Source organism: Heteronotia binoei, chromosome 4, assembly GCF_032191835.1.
Source record: "Heteronotia binoei isolate CCM8104 ecotype False Entrance Well chromosome 4, APGP_CSIRO_Hbin_v1, whole genome shotgun sequence".
NCBI lineage: Eukaryota > Metazoa > Chordata > Lepidosauria > Squamata > Gekkonidae > Heteronotia > Heteronotia binoei.
Window position 1 is genome coordinate 281,123 of NC_083226.1, and position 14,132 is coordinate 295,254.

Genomic DNA, 14,132 nt, shown 5'->3' on the forward strand with positions numbered 1-14,132 from the left:
GAAGGCCAATGATGAGCGCTCACCTAATTGTAAATGGTGCGAGTTCCTTCTTTGAAGCTTCTGACAGGGACACAGAAGACTCCGAGATCGCTCTCCATCCCAGCGCGTTGCTGCCGAAGGGAGCTCAGACTCTTAAGAGCTGATCAGACCCATCCTCTTTCTCCTTGAACAGTTGTCTGAAATCAGTAGTGGGTTAGGAAGAGAGTAGGACTCCAAGGGACAAAGGGAATAATAGGTGGTTTATCTGGACATGGTTGCTTTTCTTTACTGCACTTGGAATTTTCATTTCCTGCAATATCTCAGAGGGTTTTGTAATCTGCAAGTTTACGTATTTATAAGTTAGCTGATGGGTTATTATTCATAGGCTGTGCTTTCCATAAGGCAGTATACAAAATTAAACCATACATCACTGCAAATTTAGTACCAGTGAAACAATTTGAACAACAGTAAAGCGGCAGTTTAAAAGTGGGAGATAATTCAATACAGTGGATGAAAAGATTAAAAAACCCAACTGTATGAACAAAAGAAATGCCACTGTGATGATAAAGCAAGATCCTGACATTGAGCACAATGCCTGGTTGAACTGAGAAGCTTTTACCAGGCACCTGAAAAATGCAGCCCTCCTCCAGTTCAGTCTTGCCGATGCATTTCCACTGTCTGAAGTTTACACATAAGCTCCATAAGGGACTCCCTATCCAGCATGTTAACCTAAATCTGATTTAGGGCATAGTTTGCCATGGCCAAAGTTCTCTTCTCCAAAACCAGCTGCAGCTGGCAAAGCAACAAAAGGCACTTCAGGGCAGATTTCTGCATCCGTATTTGACACACAGGGAGAAGGGGTGTCCCTGGGGTTGTGTCCTTACAACGGCTGGGACATCACTGACCAGGCTAGTTGGGTGCGTTGACCAAAAGTAACAAATAAACTGAAGTGCACATTAATTTCTTTCTTTCTACCTTGCCCCAAGGTATTGTTGGAGAGGCAGATGAGAATGGAGAAGATTACTATCTCTGGACCTACAAAAAACTTGAAATAGGTTATAATGGAAATAGAATTGTGGATGTGAATCTGACAAGCGAAGGAAAAGTTAAACTGGTTCCTAACACCAAAATCCAGATGTCTTACTCAGTGAGTAATTTAAATTGATACGTAACTTCAAGTTATTGTGGCAAAAGTGGGCATAAACAAGCAGCTTCTTCAATGGACTGAGGCTAGTTTAATTCTGCTGCGTCCCCTGCAGTTTTCTGCTGGCTCTGTCCATTTCCAGAAGCATGAAAAGGCAGCAGGGGTAGCATCTCAAAGAGCAAAGAAATAAGATTAACAGAACCAAAAATCTCACCAGGTGCGGCTTTTCTTATTGTAGTCTTAACTCACTGGGCAAGTTGCACCTGGCAGAACTTTTATCTGGCTTCGATGGCCCCTGGTCCTCTGGGTTCCACGCTTCAGGCTGCCTTGGCTGCTTTTTCTTAAGATGGACATAAAGAAGGTGGAGGCCACTCTGCTGGCCAGTCCGCAGCTTGTGACCCTTGGCGGTCACTGTCCCCGAGAGGGTTGCCTCTTAGTTCTCAGACCTCCATGACAGGCCATCTAAAGAGAGGTGCAGTGGGCAGAAAAAAATGACACCTGTTGTATTTCTGCCAGTCATGAAGATTGAGACGCATGGGACTGCTGCCAAGAAGAGCACAAGGAAGCCCATTGGAGGCGTGGAGGAGGCATGTAGAAGAGAGAGTATATTTTAGATTAGTTTAACTTCTTTGCTACACCCTTAAAGTGGGGCCCTGTGGATTACAAAATACTCTTGGTGTTTTAAGTATAATTCATTCATTTATTCCCTCTCTCTCTGTCTTTCTCCAGGTAAAATGGAAAAAATCAGATGTGAAGTTTGAAGATAGATTTGACAAGTACCTTGACCCATCTTTTTTTCAACACAGGGTATCTTTTCTGAATTTAGTTGTATTTAAAAGTTTACATATATCACTATTGATCATGATCTGACTCATTGTGTTCCTGGTTAAAATCTGAAGGTGAGTGTATTCTTGATTGCTGGCTGCCGCACATTCAGACTTTAACCAGAGTGAAATGAGAAGAGCTACAGAAGGGTCAATTCAAATGGTGGGTGAGTGGGCAGCAGTGTGGCAGATGAAGTTCAGTGTACAGTGATGCATAGTGAAACAAAAAACTCCTGATTTTAAATGTCTGCTGGGGAACTCTGAACTGGCAGAGACCAAGATTAAAATAAATGTTGGGGTTGTAATTAATTACTCGCTCGGCTTCGCGAACGAAGATTTAAGAAAGCTGCAGTAGTCCACGTCTGCTGCAGGCTCACTGGTGGCTGACAAGACCAATGCGGGACAGGCAGGTCCGGCCACAGTGGCTGCAGGGAAAAGTCTGATTTGGGATTGGTGCTGTAGCAGTACAATTTTTCCTCAATCTCCTTTTATCCTCAAGACCAGCTATGCGTGCGTTCTCAAAGGAAGAGACAGCCTGGTGGATGGTGCGCCTCCATGCTTTGCGATCTGAGGCTAGGTCAGACCACTGGTGATGGTTAATGCAACAGGTACCAAGGGATTTCTTCAAGGAGTCCTTGTACCTCTTCTTTGATGCCCCGCTATTTCGATGGCCGGTGGAAAGTTTGCCATACAGGGCAATTTTGGGAAGGCGGTGGTTTTCCATCCTGGAGATATGCCCTGCCCAGCGCAGCTGCATCTTCAACAACAATGCCTCGATGCTTGTAACCTCCGCCCGCTTGAGGACTTCAGTGTTGGTCACAAAGTCACTCCAGTGGATGTTGAGGATGGTGCGAAGGCAGCACTGATGTAAGTGCTCAAGGAGTCGCAGGTGATGACGGTATAAAACCCACGATTCGGAGCCGTAGATGAGGGTTGTCATCACAACCGCTTTGTAAACATTGATCTTTGTGCCTTTTTTCAGATGCTTGTTGCTCCACACTCTTTTATGCAGTCGGCCAAATGCACGGTTTGCCTTTGCCAGTCTATTGCCAATCTCCTTGTCGATCTTGGCGTCTGAGGAGATGATGCACCCCAAGTAGCTGAACTGCTGGACTGTCTTCAAAACTGATTCACCCACAGTGATGCAAGGAGGGTGATAATCTTCCTGGGGTGCAGGCTGGTGGAGAACTTCTGTCTTCTTCAGACTAACTTTTAGGCCGAATAGCTTGGCAGCCTCTGCAAAGCAGGACATCATATGCTGCAGAGCTGATACCGAGTGGGAGACAAGTGCAGCAGCATCAGCAAACAGTAGCTCTCGGATAAGTTTTTCCATTGTCTTGGAGTGGGCCTTTAGTCGCCTCAGGTTGAACAGGCTGCCATCGGTGCGATAGTGGATGTAGACACCATCGTCATCATCTTGATCTACTGCTGCTCTTTGAAGCATCATGCTAAAGAAGATCGTAAAGAGAGTTGGCGCGAGAACACAGCCTTGCTTTACACCTGTGCCTATTGGGAAGGGCTCCGAGAGATCGTTGCAGTGTCTGACTTGGCCTCGCTGGTCTTCATGTAGCTGGATGACCACACTGAGGAACCTTGGGGGACATCCTAAACGTTCCAAGATTTGCCACAGGTCGTTCCTGCTAACGGTATCAAAAGCTTTGGTAAGGTCGACAAAAGTCACATATAGACCCTTGTTCTGTTCCCTGCATTTCTCTTGGAGCTGCCTGAGAATAAATACCATGTTGGTGGTGCTCCTGTTAGCCCTGAAGACACACTGGCTCTCTGGGAGGAGTTCTTCTGCAATGGTGGGCACCAGTCTGTTCAGTAGTATTCTAGCAAGGATTTTGCCTGCGATGGAGAGCAGGGTTATCCCCCGCTCGTTGGAGCAGTCTGACTTTTCCCCTTTGTTCTTATGTAGAGTAATGATGATTGCATCGCGAAAGTCCTGTGGTAGTTTGCCTTGTCCCCAGCAGGTGACAAGTACTTTGTGAAGTGCGCTATGTAATACTATGCCCCCATGCTTCCAGATCTCTGGTGGGATTCCATCAACTCCCGCTGCCTTGCCACTTTTCTGTTGCTTGATGGCTTTAACAGTCTCTTCTAGGGTGGGGATCTCATCCAACTCTGTTTTCACTGGTTGAAGTGGGGTGAGGTGGATTGCTGAATCTTGAACTACGCGATTGGCACTGAAGAGAACCTGAAAATACTCCAACCACCGGTTCAGTATGGATGCCTTGTCTGTGAGGAGCACTTGGCCGTCTGCACTACACAGGGGACTCTGAGCCTGATATGTTGCTTTTTTCCCGGGACAGGAGGGCTGAGCAAGATGTGCGTGGTAGGCAGATCTCTTTTTCGCCAGTAATTCTTGGATCTCTTGATTGTTCTCATCAAACCAGTCCTTGTTCTTCCTTGTGGAGAACCCGAGGACTTCTTCAGAGGTCAACAGGATGGTAGTTTTTAGGTGTTCCCAGAGTGCTTCTGGAGAAGGATCTGTGAGGCGACTGGGGTCCTCAATTCTTGTCTGGAGTTTTGCCTGGAAGGCAGCTTTAACTTCGGCTGACTGGAGACTGCCAACCTGAAATTTCCTCCGAGGGATACCGCCTCTCCTGGGTGTAGATTTAAAGTGAAGACGGAGATTGCAGCGTACAAGACGATGATCCGTATGACATTCTGCACTGGGCATTACTTGAGTGTGTAAGACATCTTGAAGGTCTCTCTGGCGCACCAGAATGTAGTCAATAAGGTGCCAATGCTTGGACCGTGGGTGCATCCAGGTTGTCTTCAGACTGTTCTTCTGCTGGAAGATAGTGTTGGTAATGGTGAGCTGATGCTCCGTGCAGAATTCTAGCAGGAGGCGCCCATTATCATTGCAGTTGCCAATGCCGTGTTTGCCAAGTACTCCTTTCCAGGCTTCCGAGTCTTTACCTACTCTGGCATTGAAGTCGCCAAGGATGATCACCTTGTCCTCTGTAGGGGTCTTCCGTACGAGGTTACGTAGATCAGCATAGAACTTGTTCTTTTCTGCAGGATCTGCTTGAAGGGTTGGGGCATACACACTGAAGAGTGTTGCATGCTGCTTGTTTTGAAGTGGGAGGCGCATAGACATGATGCGATCTGAGTGACCTGTTGGCAGGTTTTCAAGGTTAGAGGCAATGGAGTTCCTGACCATGAAGCCAACGCCAGAAAGGCGGGTCTCAGCCTTTGACTTACCCGACCAGTAGAGGGTATAGCCAGTACCGTGTTCTCGAAGACTACCTTCCTCAGGGAAACGGACCTCACTGAGAGCTGCTATGTCAATATTCAACCTGAGAAGTTCGTGGGCAACTAGAGCAGAGCGTCGTTCAGGGTGACCACTGTCTACTGTGTCAAGCATGGTTCTGATGTTCCAACACGCAAGCTTTAGTCTTTGCACACTTTGTGAGGCAGGTGCATGCCTTTTCTTTGTTGTTATTTTTCGACCGCAAGTAAGGATGCCCGTTGACCGCGGCTAGACAACTTTGGGGGGGGGGGGACGAGCTTTGTTTAGGCCACCTTTTCTAGGCCCCTCTCCATACGGAGCAAGCAGTGCTGTCCCTAAATAAGGCTGCTTGGTCGTTCAGGGTGCTGCCGAAAAATGCTTTCGTCTCCGGGTCAGCATCAAGCGACCAATACCCTGAACCGCCTACATGCAGGATCGGGACTGTGGCTTCCAGTGGCAGCTTCCACCTGCTGTTTCGCCCCTTGCCCATCGCTGCAGGACTTGGTATGTTGTGGGTTGTGGATGTGGATATTCTTCAGGCCTACGCAGAGGAATTTTTAGGTGAAGCGCAGTGTGCACAGTACTGGCTCCACCCTTTCACCATGGGGTCACCTGCCATGGCCCAGTAAGCCGGGACGCCGGCAGCAAGTCCTCCAGGTGGTAGATGTTACATTAACGAGCTCTGTCTGCCCGGGCTTGATGTTAGAGTTTTCCTTCTCTTGGCTGGCGAGGTTGGTGAGCCCAACCTGCCCATCTGGTTATACCGCCGGATATTCGGTCGCACCATGATGTGGCAAACTCTGTGAAAACGGGGGGGGACCAGCGAGAAGGTGTTGCCACGGATGCAGTGATGTAGGAGAGGCCATTGCAGTGACCATCTGCCAGGCATAGCTAGACAGTGACCACGCAGCGTTCACTACACCGGGAAATGATAGGCGATGTATTGTGCATGCACTTTCCCTGAGGGGGCAGGACACCCGGAGGGAGCCCACCCCCCCAAGGTTGTAATTAATAGCTTAATGAAAATGTCAACCAAATGTGCAACAGCATTGAAAAGAACAACTTCTTTGCAGGGGGTTATAGGAAAGGGATAGAGACAACAATGGCAGATATTCTGATGTCTTTGAGGGGCATCATAGTATGGCCTCATTTGGAATACTATGTACAGTTCTGGTCACCATGTCTCAAAACAAATATTGTAGAGTGGGGAAAAGCCAGGAGAGGAGAAGGCTTCATGCAGTCGGCAGTGGAAGAAGCAGGGCTGGCTAACCACACTGCTGAAGATGAGCAGGGTCATCAGCGTTCCCACCCCCACCCCACCCCATTTTCTTGCACACAGAAGTGTCCCCTCTCATCCCCAGAGCAGGAGGTGGACTAGTGAACCCCCACAGACCCAGGTGAGGGGATATCATTCACTGGCCCGTGAAAAGCGTTGGGCTACCTGCAACCATGCCACTGGCGTGTGCTGTGGGCCTGCTTGTGAGGTCTCTGTCTGAAGGAGGGTGACCTTCTGGTCGGACCTTCAGGCATGGGCTGGTCAAGAACTGCTGGAGACAGTAGGAAGTTTTACGAAGAAAAGACTCCAGCATACATAAGTATGTGATTGAGGATTTGTTCTGTATTTAGGATGTCTGTGCTGCATATGGATTTTGTTCTTGTTTCCGGGTGTGTCCTTTCCATTCTGGGACCTTCCAGTGGTTCTGTGGCCATTCTGGGCCTTGTGGCTTCCCTTGAGGATTTGCCTCTGTCCTTAGAACTTGGCTTGGGGGCCTGGGACATGGTTGCCATCCTGGACTTGCAGCTTTATCGGTTTGGAGAGATTTATGTGGCTTTGTGGTTGAGCAGATTACTGAATTGTTGCTGGAATTTTGGCACTGATAGACTATTTTAGTGCCTTTCTTTCACTTTTTTATAGCTAGATGTTCTTAGTGGCTTAATGCGTTATATTGGCTGCAATACTTCATGCTCTATCTCTAATAATGGGAAAAAGGGACTATGAGGAGCATATTGCAAAAAACATAAAGACCAACAATAACAATTTCTTCAAATATATTAGAAGCAGGAAACCAGCCAGGGAGGCAGTGGGACCCTTGGATGACCAAGGGGTCAAAGGATTACTTGAGGATAGGGAAATGGCTGAGAAGCTGAATGCATTTTTTGCCTCCGTCTTCACTGTGGAAGACGAGAAGTGTTTGCCCACTCCAGAACAACTGGAAGGGGTGTTGAAAGACCTGAGTCAAATTCAGGTGACAAGAGAGGAGATCCTACAATTGATTGACGAATTATATAATAATAATAATTTTTTATTTATATCCCGCCCTCCCCGCCGAAGCAGGCTCAGGGCGGCTTACATGACATAAATATATCATTACAGTAATACGACAATAAAATTCATAACATTTAAAATACAATTACATTTAAAACAGTGTTTAGACTAATAATTTAAAACCACACTATGATATGGTGCTACAGTCTCAATATATACGTATAAACATAGTTTTCATGGCGATGATGCAATGGTTTCACCTTAAAAGGCCAGTTGGAAGAGGATGGTCTTGCAGGCCTGACGGAACTGATTAAGGCTCTGCAGGGCCCGCACCTCTTCTGGTAGCTGGTTCCACCAGTGGGGTGCTGTAATTGAGAAGGCCCGCTCCCTTGTCACTTTTAGTTTGGCCTCCTTTGGCCCAGGGATTTTCAGCAGATTTTGTGAGCTAGATCTCAGTACTCTCTGGGGAACAAATGGGGAGAGACGGTCCCTAAGGTAGGCAGTTCCTCGGCCATATAGTGCTTTAAAGGTAATAACAAGCACCTTGTAACAAACTCGGTACACAATTGGCAGCCAGTGCAGTTCCCGCAGCCTAGGCTGTATATGTTCCCACCTAGGCAGTCCCATTAACAGTCTGGCTGCCGCGTTCTGCACTAGCTGCAGTTTCCGGGTTCGGCACAGGGGCAGCCCCATGTAGAGGGCATTACAGTAGTCTGACCTCGAGGTGACCGTTGCATGGATCACTGTTGCCAGATCATCACGCTCCAGGAAGGGAGCCAACTGCCTCGCCCGCCTAAGATGAAAAAAGGCAGATTTATCAGTGGCTGCTATCTGGGTCTCCATTGTCAGAGAAGACTCCAGTAGCACCCCCAGGCTCCTGACCCTGCGCACTGCTTTCAGTGGCGCACCATCAAAAGCCGGTAGGGGAATTTCCCCTCCCAGACCGCCGCAGCCCAGGCAAAGAACCTCTGTCTTCACTGGATTCAACTTCAACCCACTCAGCCTAAGCCAGCCTGCCACAGCTTGCAACACCGGGTCCAGTTTTTCAGGGACATAGTCAGTCCGATCGTCCATCAATAGATAGAGCTGGGTGTCATCAGCGTACTGGTGGCAACCCAGCCCATATCTCCTGGCAATCTGGGCAAGGGGGCGCATGTAGATTTTGAACAACATCGGGGAGAGGACCACCCCCTGAGGCACCTCACAATTAAGCAGGTGTCTCTGGGATAGTTCTCCCCCAATCGCCACCCTTTGTCCCTGACCATCAAGGAAAGAGGAAAGCCATTGCAAGGCCAGCCCCTGAATCCCTGTGTCGGCGAGGCGGCGGGTCAGTAACTGGTGATTAAAAACTAATAAGTCACTGGTCTGGATGACCTGAAAGAACTCAAAGTTGAACTTGTGGATCTCCTGACAAAAATATGTAATCTTTCATTGAAATCTGCCTCTGTTCCTGAAGACTGGAAGGTAGCAAATGCCACCCCCAACTTTCAAAAGGGTTCCAGAGGAGATCTGGGAAATTATAGGCCAGTCAGTCTGACTTCAATACTGGGAAAGTTGGTAGAAACCATTATCAAGGACAGAATGAGTAGGCTCATTGATGAACACGAGTTATTGAGGAAGACTCAGCATGGGTTCTGTAAGAGAAGATCTTGCCTCACTAACCTGTTACAGTTCTTTGAGGGGTGAGCAAGCATGTGGACAAAGGGGACCCAATAGATGTTGTTCACCTTGACTTCCAGAAAGCTTTTGATAAAGTTCCTCATCAAAGGCTTCATAGAAAGCTCGAGAGTCATGGAGTAAAAGGACAGGTCCTCTTGTGGATCAAAAACTGGCTAATTAATAGGAAGCAGAGAGTATAAATGGGCAGTCTTCACAGTGGAAAAAGTATTGGAAAAAGTGCAGAAAAGGGCAACTAGAATGATTAAAGGTTTGGAACACTTTCCCTATGAAGAAAGGTTAAAAAGCTTGGGGCTCTTTAGCTTGGAGAAACGTCGACTGCGGGGTGACATGATAGAGGTTTACAAGATTATGCATGGGATGGAGAAAGTAGAGAAAGCAGTGGGGTGCCGCAGGGCTCAGTACTGGGTCCCATGCTCTTTAACTTGTTCATTAATGAACTGGAGTTGGGATTAAGCAGTGAAGTGGCCAAGTTTGCAGTTGACACTAAATTGTTCAGGATACTGAGAACAAGAATTGATTGTGAGGCACTCCAAAGGGATCTGTTGAGGCTGGGTGAGTGGGCGTCAACATGGCAGATGAGGTTCACTGTGGCCAAGTGCAAAGTAATGCACATTGGGGCCAAGAATCCCAGTTACAAATACAAGTTGATGGGTTGTGAACTGGCAGAGACTGACCATGAGAGAGATCTTGGGGTCATGGTAGATAACTTACTGAAAATGTCAAGACAGTGTGTGATTGCAATAAAAAAGGCCAATGCCATGCTGGGAATTATTAGGAAGGGAATTGAAAACAAATCAGCCAGTATCATAATGCCCCTGTATAAATCGATGGTGCGGTCTCATTTGGAGTACTGTGTGCGATTCTGGTCGCCGCACCTCAAAAAGGATATTATAGCATTGGAAAAAGTGCAGAAAAGGGCAACTAGAATGATTAAAGGTTTGGAACACTTTTCCAATGAAGAAAAGTTAGCTTGGAGAAACGTCGACTGCTGGGTGACATGACAGAGCTTTACAAGATTATGCATGGGATGAAGAAAGTAGAGAAAGAAGTCCTTTTCTCCCTTTCTCACAATGCAAGAACTCGTGGGCATTCAATGAAATTGCTGAGCAGTCGGGTTAAAACGGATAAAAGGAAGTACTTCTTCACCCAAAGGGTGATTAACATGTGGAATTCACTGCCACAGTAGGTGGCGGCGGCTACAAGCATAACCAGCTTCAAGAGGGGATTGGATAAAAATATGGAGCAGTGGCTATTAGCCACAGTGTGTGTGTGTGTGTGTGTGTGTATTGGCCAATGTGTGATACAGAGTGTTGGACTGGATGGGCCATTGGCCTGATCCAACATGGCTTCTCTTATGTTCTTAATGTGGTTTGCTATATAGCGATTTGCATGATCTGTTGACACAATGTTAGTTTGTATCGGCATGCCAAAAGGTGGAAGAAAACAAGAAGGCACAGAATCAGTTAGGATGGAATTTTCAGCCCAGGCTACTTGAGAGGGTGTTAAACATGTCTTCTGACAGGAACTTAGATGGCATTTGGAGGAAAGGGTAGCTCAGAATCTGGAAATGTTGAAACAATAGTTGGATAGGGAATTAAGTGCATTAGAGACCAAAAGAGAGAAAGGATTAGGCAGCATTTTCAAGAGCCGAAGGAAATGAAAACCACACAAGAATGAATGGAAAAGAAGATAAAACACACAAGTATGGTAAAACAAATGAAGCAGTGAGTACAAAAAAAATTATAGGAGATTAAATTATTTGTATGATCAGAATTAGAACAAAAAAGTAGAAAGTTTAATTTAAAATTTTTTGGAATCAATAAAGCATATGGAATTAATTTAAAAGTAGCCCAACAAAATGAAGTATTTAGAGAGATGATTGCCTCTTTTGAAAATGTTTAGAGGAGAGAGAGGATATTGCATGCTACTAGGAACAAACCTCTAAAAGTAAATCATGATGAAATCCAAGTCTTTCCAGATCTTTGTTTACCTTGCAGAAGCATTGGGATTTGAGATGTGTGACGGATAGGCTGGGAACACGGATTATTTAGAGACAGAAAGTATTCTGTAGACCACTGTTAAGGGGAACAGGTATAACATCAAAACACTTGAGGAAGCAGCAGAGTGGATTGATTATTTTTTAATTCACCAGAAGCTTAAAGCAGAGATAAAATATCATTTTAAAGAATGGAATTTTTTAAAAAAACTTTGAATTGATGTTAGTAGGTCAGGATGGACACCAACCAGGAAAATGGAGGTTCATGGTTTGGGATTCTCACAAACCACAAACCTCCAGTGAACTCTTCCATTGCCCAAACTGGTCCATGGAGTTTGGAAGTGAGCTGTGAAAGCATTTAAATGTTTCCAGAGCTCACTTCCATTCAGGCCTTGGCCAGTGGTATTCTCTGATGGCATTTCAGTGCCTTCAGAGCTCACTCCCAGTTGGGCCAGAGGACTCAGAAGTAAGCCTTAAAGGTATTTAAATATTTTCAGAGTCTGCATAAACTCTCCTATGAATCTCTATGGAGGTTTGTGAGTGGATCGAGGGAGGCACGTTCTCTCAAAAATCTGGTTCAGGAAGCAGTTTGTGCTCGAACCAGGGTTCGTATGGGTTCCAATCCATCCCTATTAATAGGTTAAATGAAAAGAAGAAACAAACAAGCTTTTTTTTCATGAATTGTTGAAAGAAAAAGTCAACATTATTTTGTCACAGATACCCATATTAAAGAACAGGGAAATGGTTTGTTCAGAAACAAAACATTAGGGGAAGTTTTTATAGCATCTTCAAATACTGGAACTAAAGGAGTAGCAATAAACATTAAGTCTAGTGTCCAGATCACGTGATGTGACGGTATTGCTTTACTCTGGTCTGGTAAGACCTCACCTGGAGTATTGTGTTCAGTTTTGGGCACCACATTTTAAGAAGGATATAGACAAGCTGGAACGAGTCCAGAGGAGGGCGACAAGGTGAGGCGTCTGGAGACCAAGTCCTATGAAGAAAGGTTGAAGGAGCTGGGGATGTTTAGCCTGGAGAGGAGGCAGCTGAGAGGTGATATGATCACCATCTTCAAGTATTTGAATGGCTGTCATAGAGAGGATGGTGTGGAATTGTTTTCTGTGGCCCTGGAAGGTAGGACCAGAACCAGTGGGTTGAAATTAAATCAAAAGAGTTTCTGGCTTAACATTAGGAAGAATTTCCTGACCGTTAGAGCGATTCCTCAGTGGCACAGGCTTTCTCGGGAGGTGGTGGGCTCTCCTTCCTTTAAACAGAGGCTAGATGGCCATCTGACAGCGATGATGATCCTGTGAATTTAGGGGGAGGTGTTTGTGAGTTTCCTGCATGTGCAGGGGGTTGGACTAGATGACCCTAGAGGTACCTTCCAAGTCTATGATTCTATGAATCTTCATCGTGGTCTCTGTGCAGTCCCACACATGGGTTATCCGCCTGGATCAAACCCAACCTCGGAGAATTCAAAGCAATCTTAGGCGTTAATTTTGGCACGCATTCCCTCTCGGTCTGGGGAGGAGGCATCCACTGCACATGCCTAGAACGAGAAGAAGGTGCTCCACCCAACCAGTTTCTTCTTTACTGCCGTCCGGGATACACCTCCCTCGCTGCGTCTCCTTACTTCTCTGCAATCTTCACCATTGTTCCTCTGCATTTTCACCGTTTTTCTTCGTCCCTTTCCGAGTTTCGTCTTCACCTCTCTGGTATGGTTAAAAAAAAAAAGAATCTTTATCTTCTTTCCTATTCCCCCCTCCCCCCACCTCCCGGGTAGATGGAAGGGAAAGATACCAAAACTACCTTTAAGAAGTGTACCCGGTGTGGGGCCAAAATTCCATCGACAGACGGACATTCTTTGTGCCTTTTCTGTCTGGGGGAGACCCATAGACTTGCCTTCACTGCAGACAGTTTGGGAAACAGACTAGAAAAAATCGTGCAGCCAGACTCAAAAGCCACCTTTTGGAGTCATCGCTTCGGCCTGTAATGTCCCATGCTTCGGGATCCCAAACTTCGCCATCCTCCCTAACTGTGCAAAGGGACATGGCTCGACTGGCAGCTTCTGTGGCATCGGCTCCCAGCAAGCATAAGTCCGGAAAACACTCTAAGAAGTCTGACAATTCCAGGAAGAAACATGGAATCGACTTCTAAAAACCTCTCAGATTCGACATCTTCGAGATGGACCATCAGTTTTCGAATTCTAAGTCTTCCGCCATGACTTCGACCTTGATGCCAACGGCACCGACTCCACCAGAGCTCTCTACGCCCATCGATACCATATCTGATGAGGTCGTCCATATCCAATCTAGATCTCCATTGGTTCACGGATCCCTACCAGACAACATTCTAGACACCGAATCCCCAGAATCCTCGCACCATCGGAGTCAGCGAGCTAACCTACTTGGAGCACACTCCTTTCGAGAAGTTTCTATGCCTCTCAAGGAGCAGACAGTCTCTCCAGTGTCTCCACTCTGACGAGAGCCTTTGACACCTAGGGAGCCGTCCACTCAAGTTCTGGCTGAGCAATCCCCACGTCACCGCAGGGAGCACTACGACTATGACGGCCCATCACGTTCCAGGTCACCATCCCCACATAGATATCGACGATACTACAGGTTACCTTCTTCTGAATCACATCGGCATCGGTACCGTGAAGAACCATTCCAGCCTCGATACCATGAGATGGCTTATCAACATACCTACCGAGAGCCTCAATACCACGAAGACACCTATCGACCTCGGTACTGTGAGAATTTCATATATCCGATCCCATGGAAGTCCATACCATCGTCCATGGCATTATAGTTTAGTGTCAAAACCACTATCACCAGCCAGGTCTACATCAGCTTGTTCAGTCTCATCGAAACACAGCCTGAACAACCTTCCTTGTCGACTAAGCCCATGTCAATGCCTACCAAGCCCACATATATGGCTCCCAGTGATGCTCCTGAAGAATCTGAAGCTGAACATTCGGACTCTTCTCAATCAACGGCTTCAGC

The 14,132-nt window shown here is 46.6% G+C and overlaps 1 protein-coding gene across 1 annotated transcript in view; it reads left to right on the plus strand.

Annotated features, from left to right (window-relative positions):
* Window positions 1–14,132, plus strand: part of TM9SF3 (transmembrane 9 superfamily member 3) — an 86,801-nt gene that overhangs the window by 23,147 nt on the left and 49,522 nt on the right. Inside the window, exons 4-5 of the mRNA XM_060236660.1 lie at window positions 966–1,126; window positions 1,853–1,930. Coding sequence (XP_060092643.1) covers window positions 966–1,126; window positions 1,853–1,930 — 239 coding nt within the window. The remainder of the gene's footprint in view (window positions 1–965; window positions 1,127–1,852; window positions 1,931–14,132) is intronic.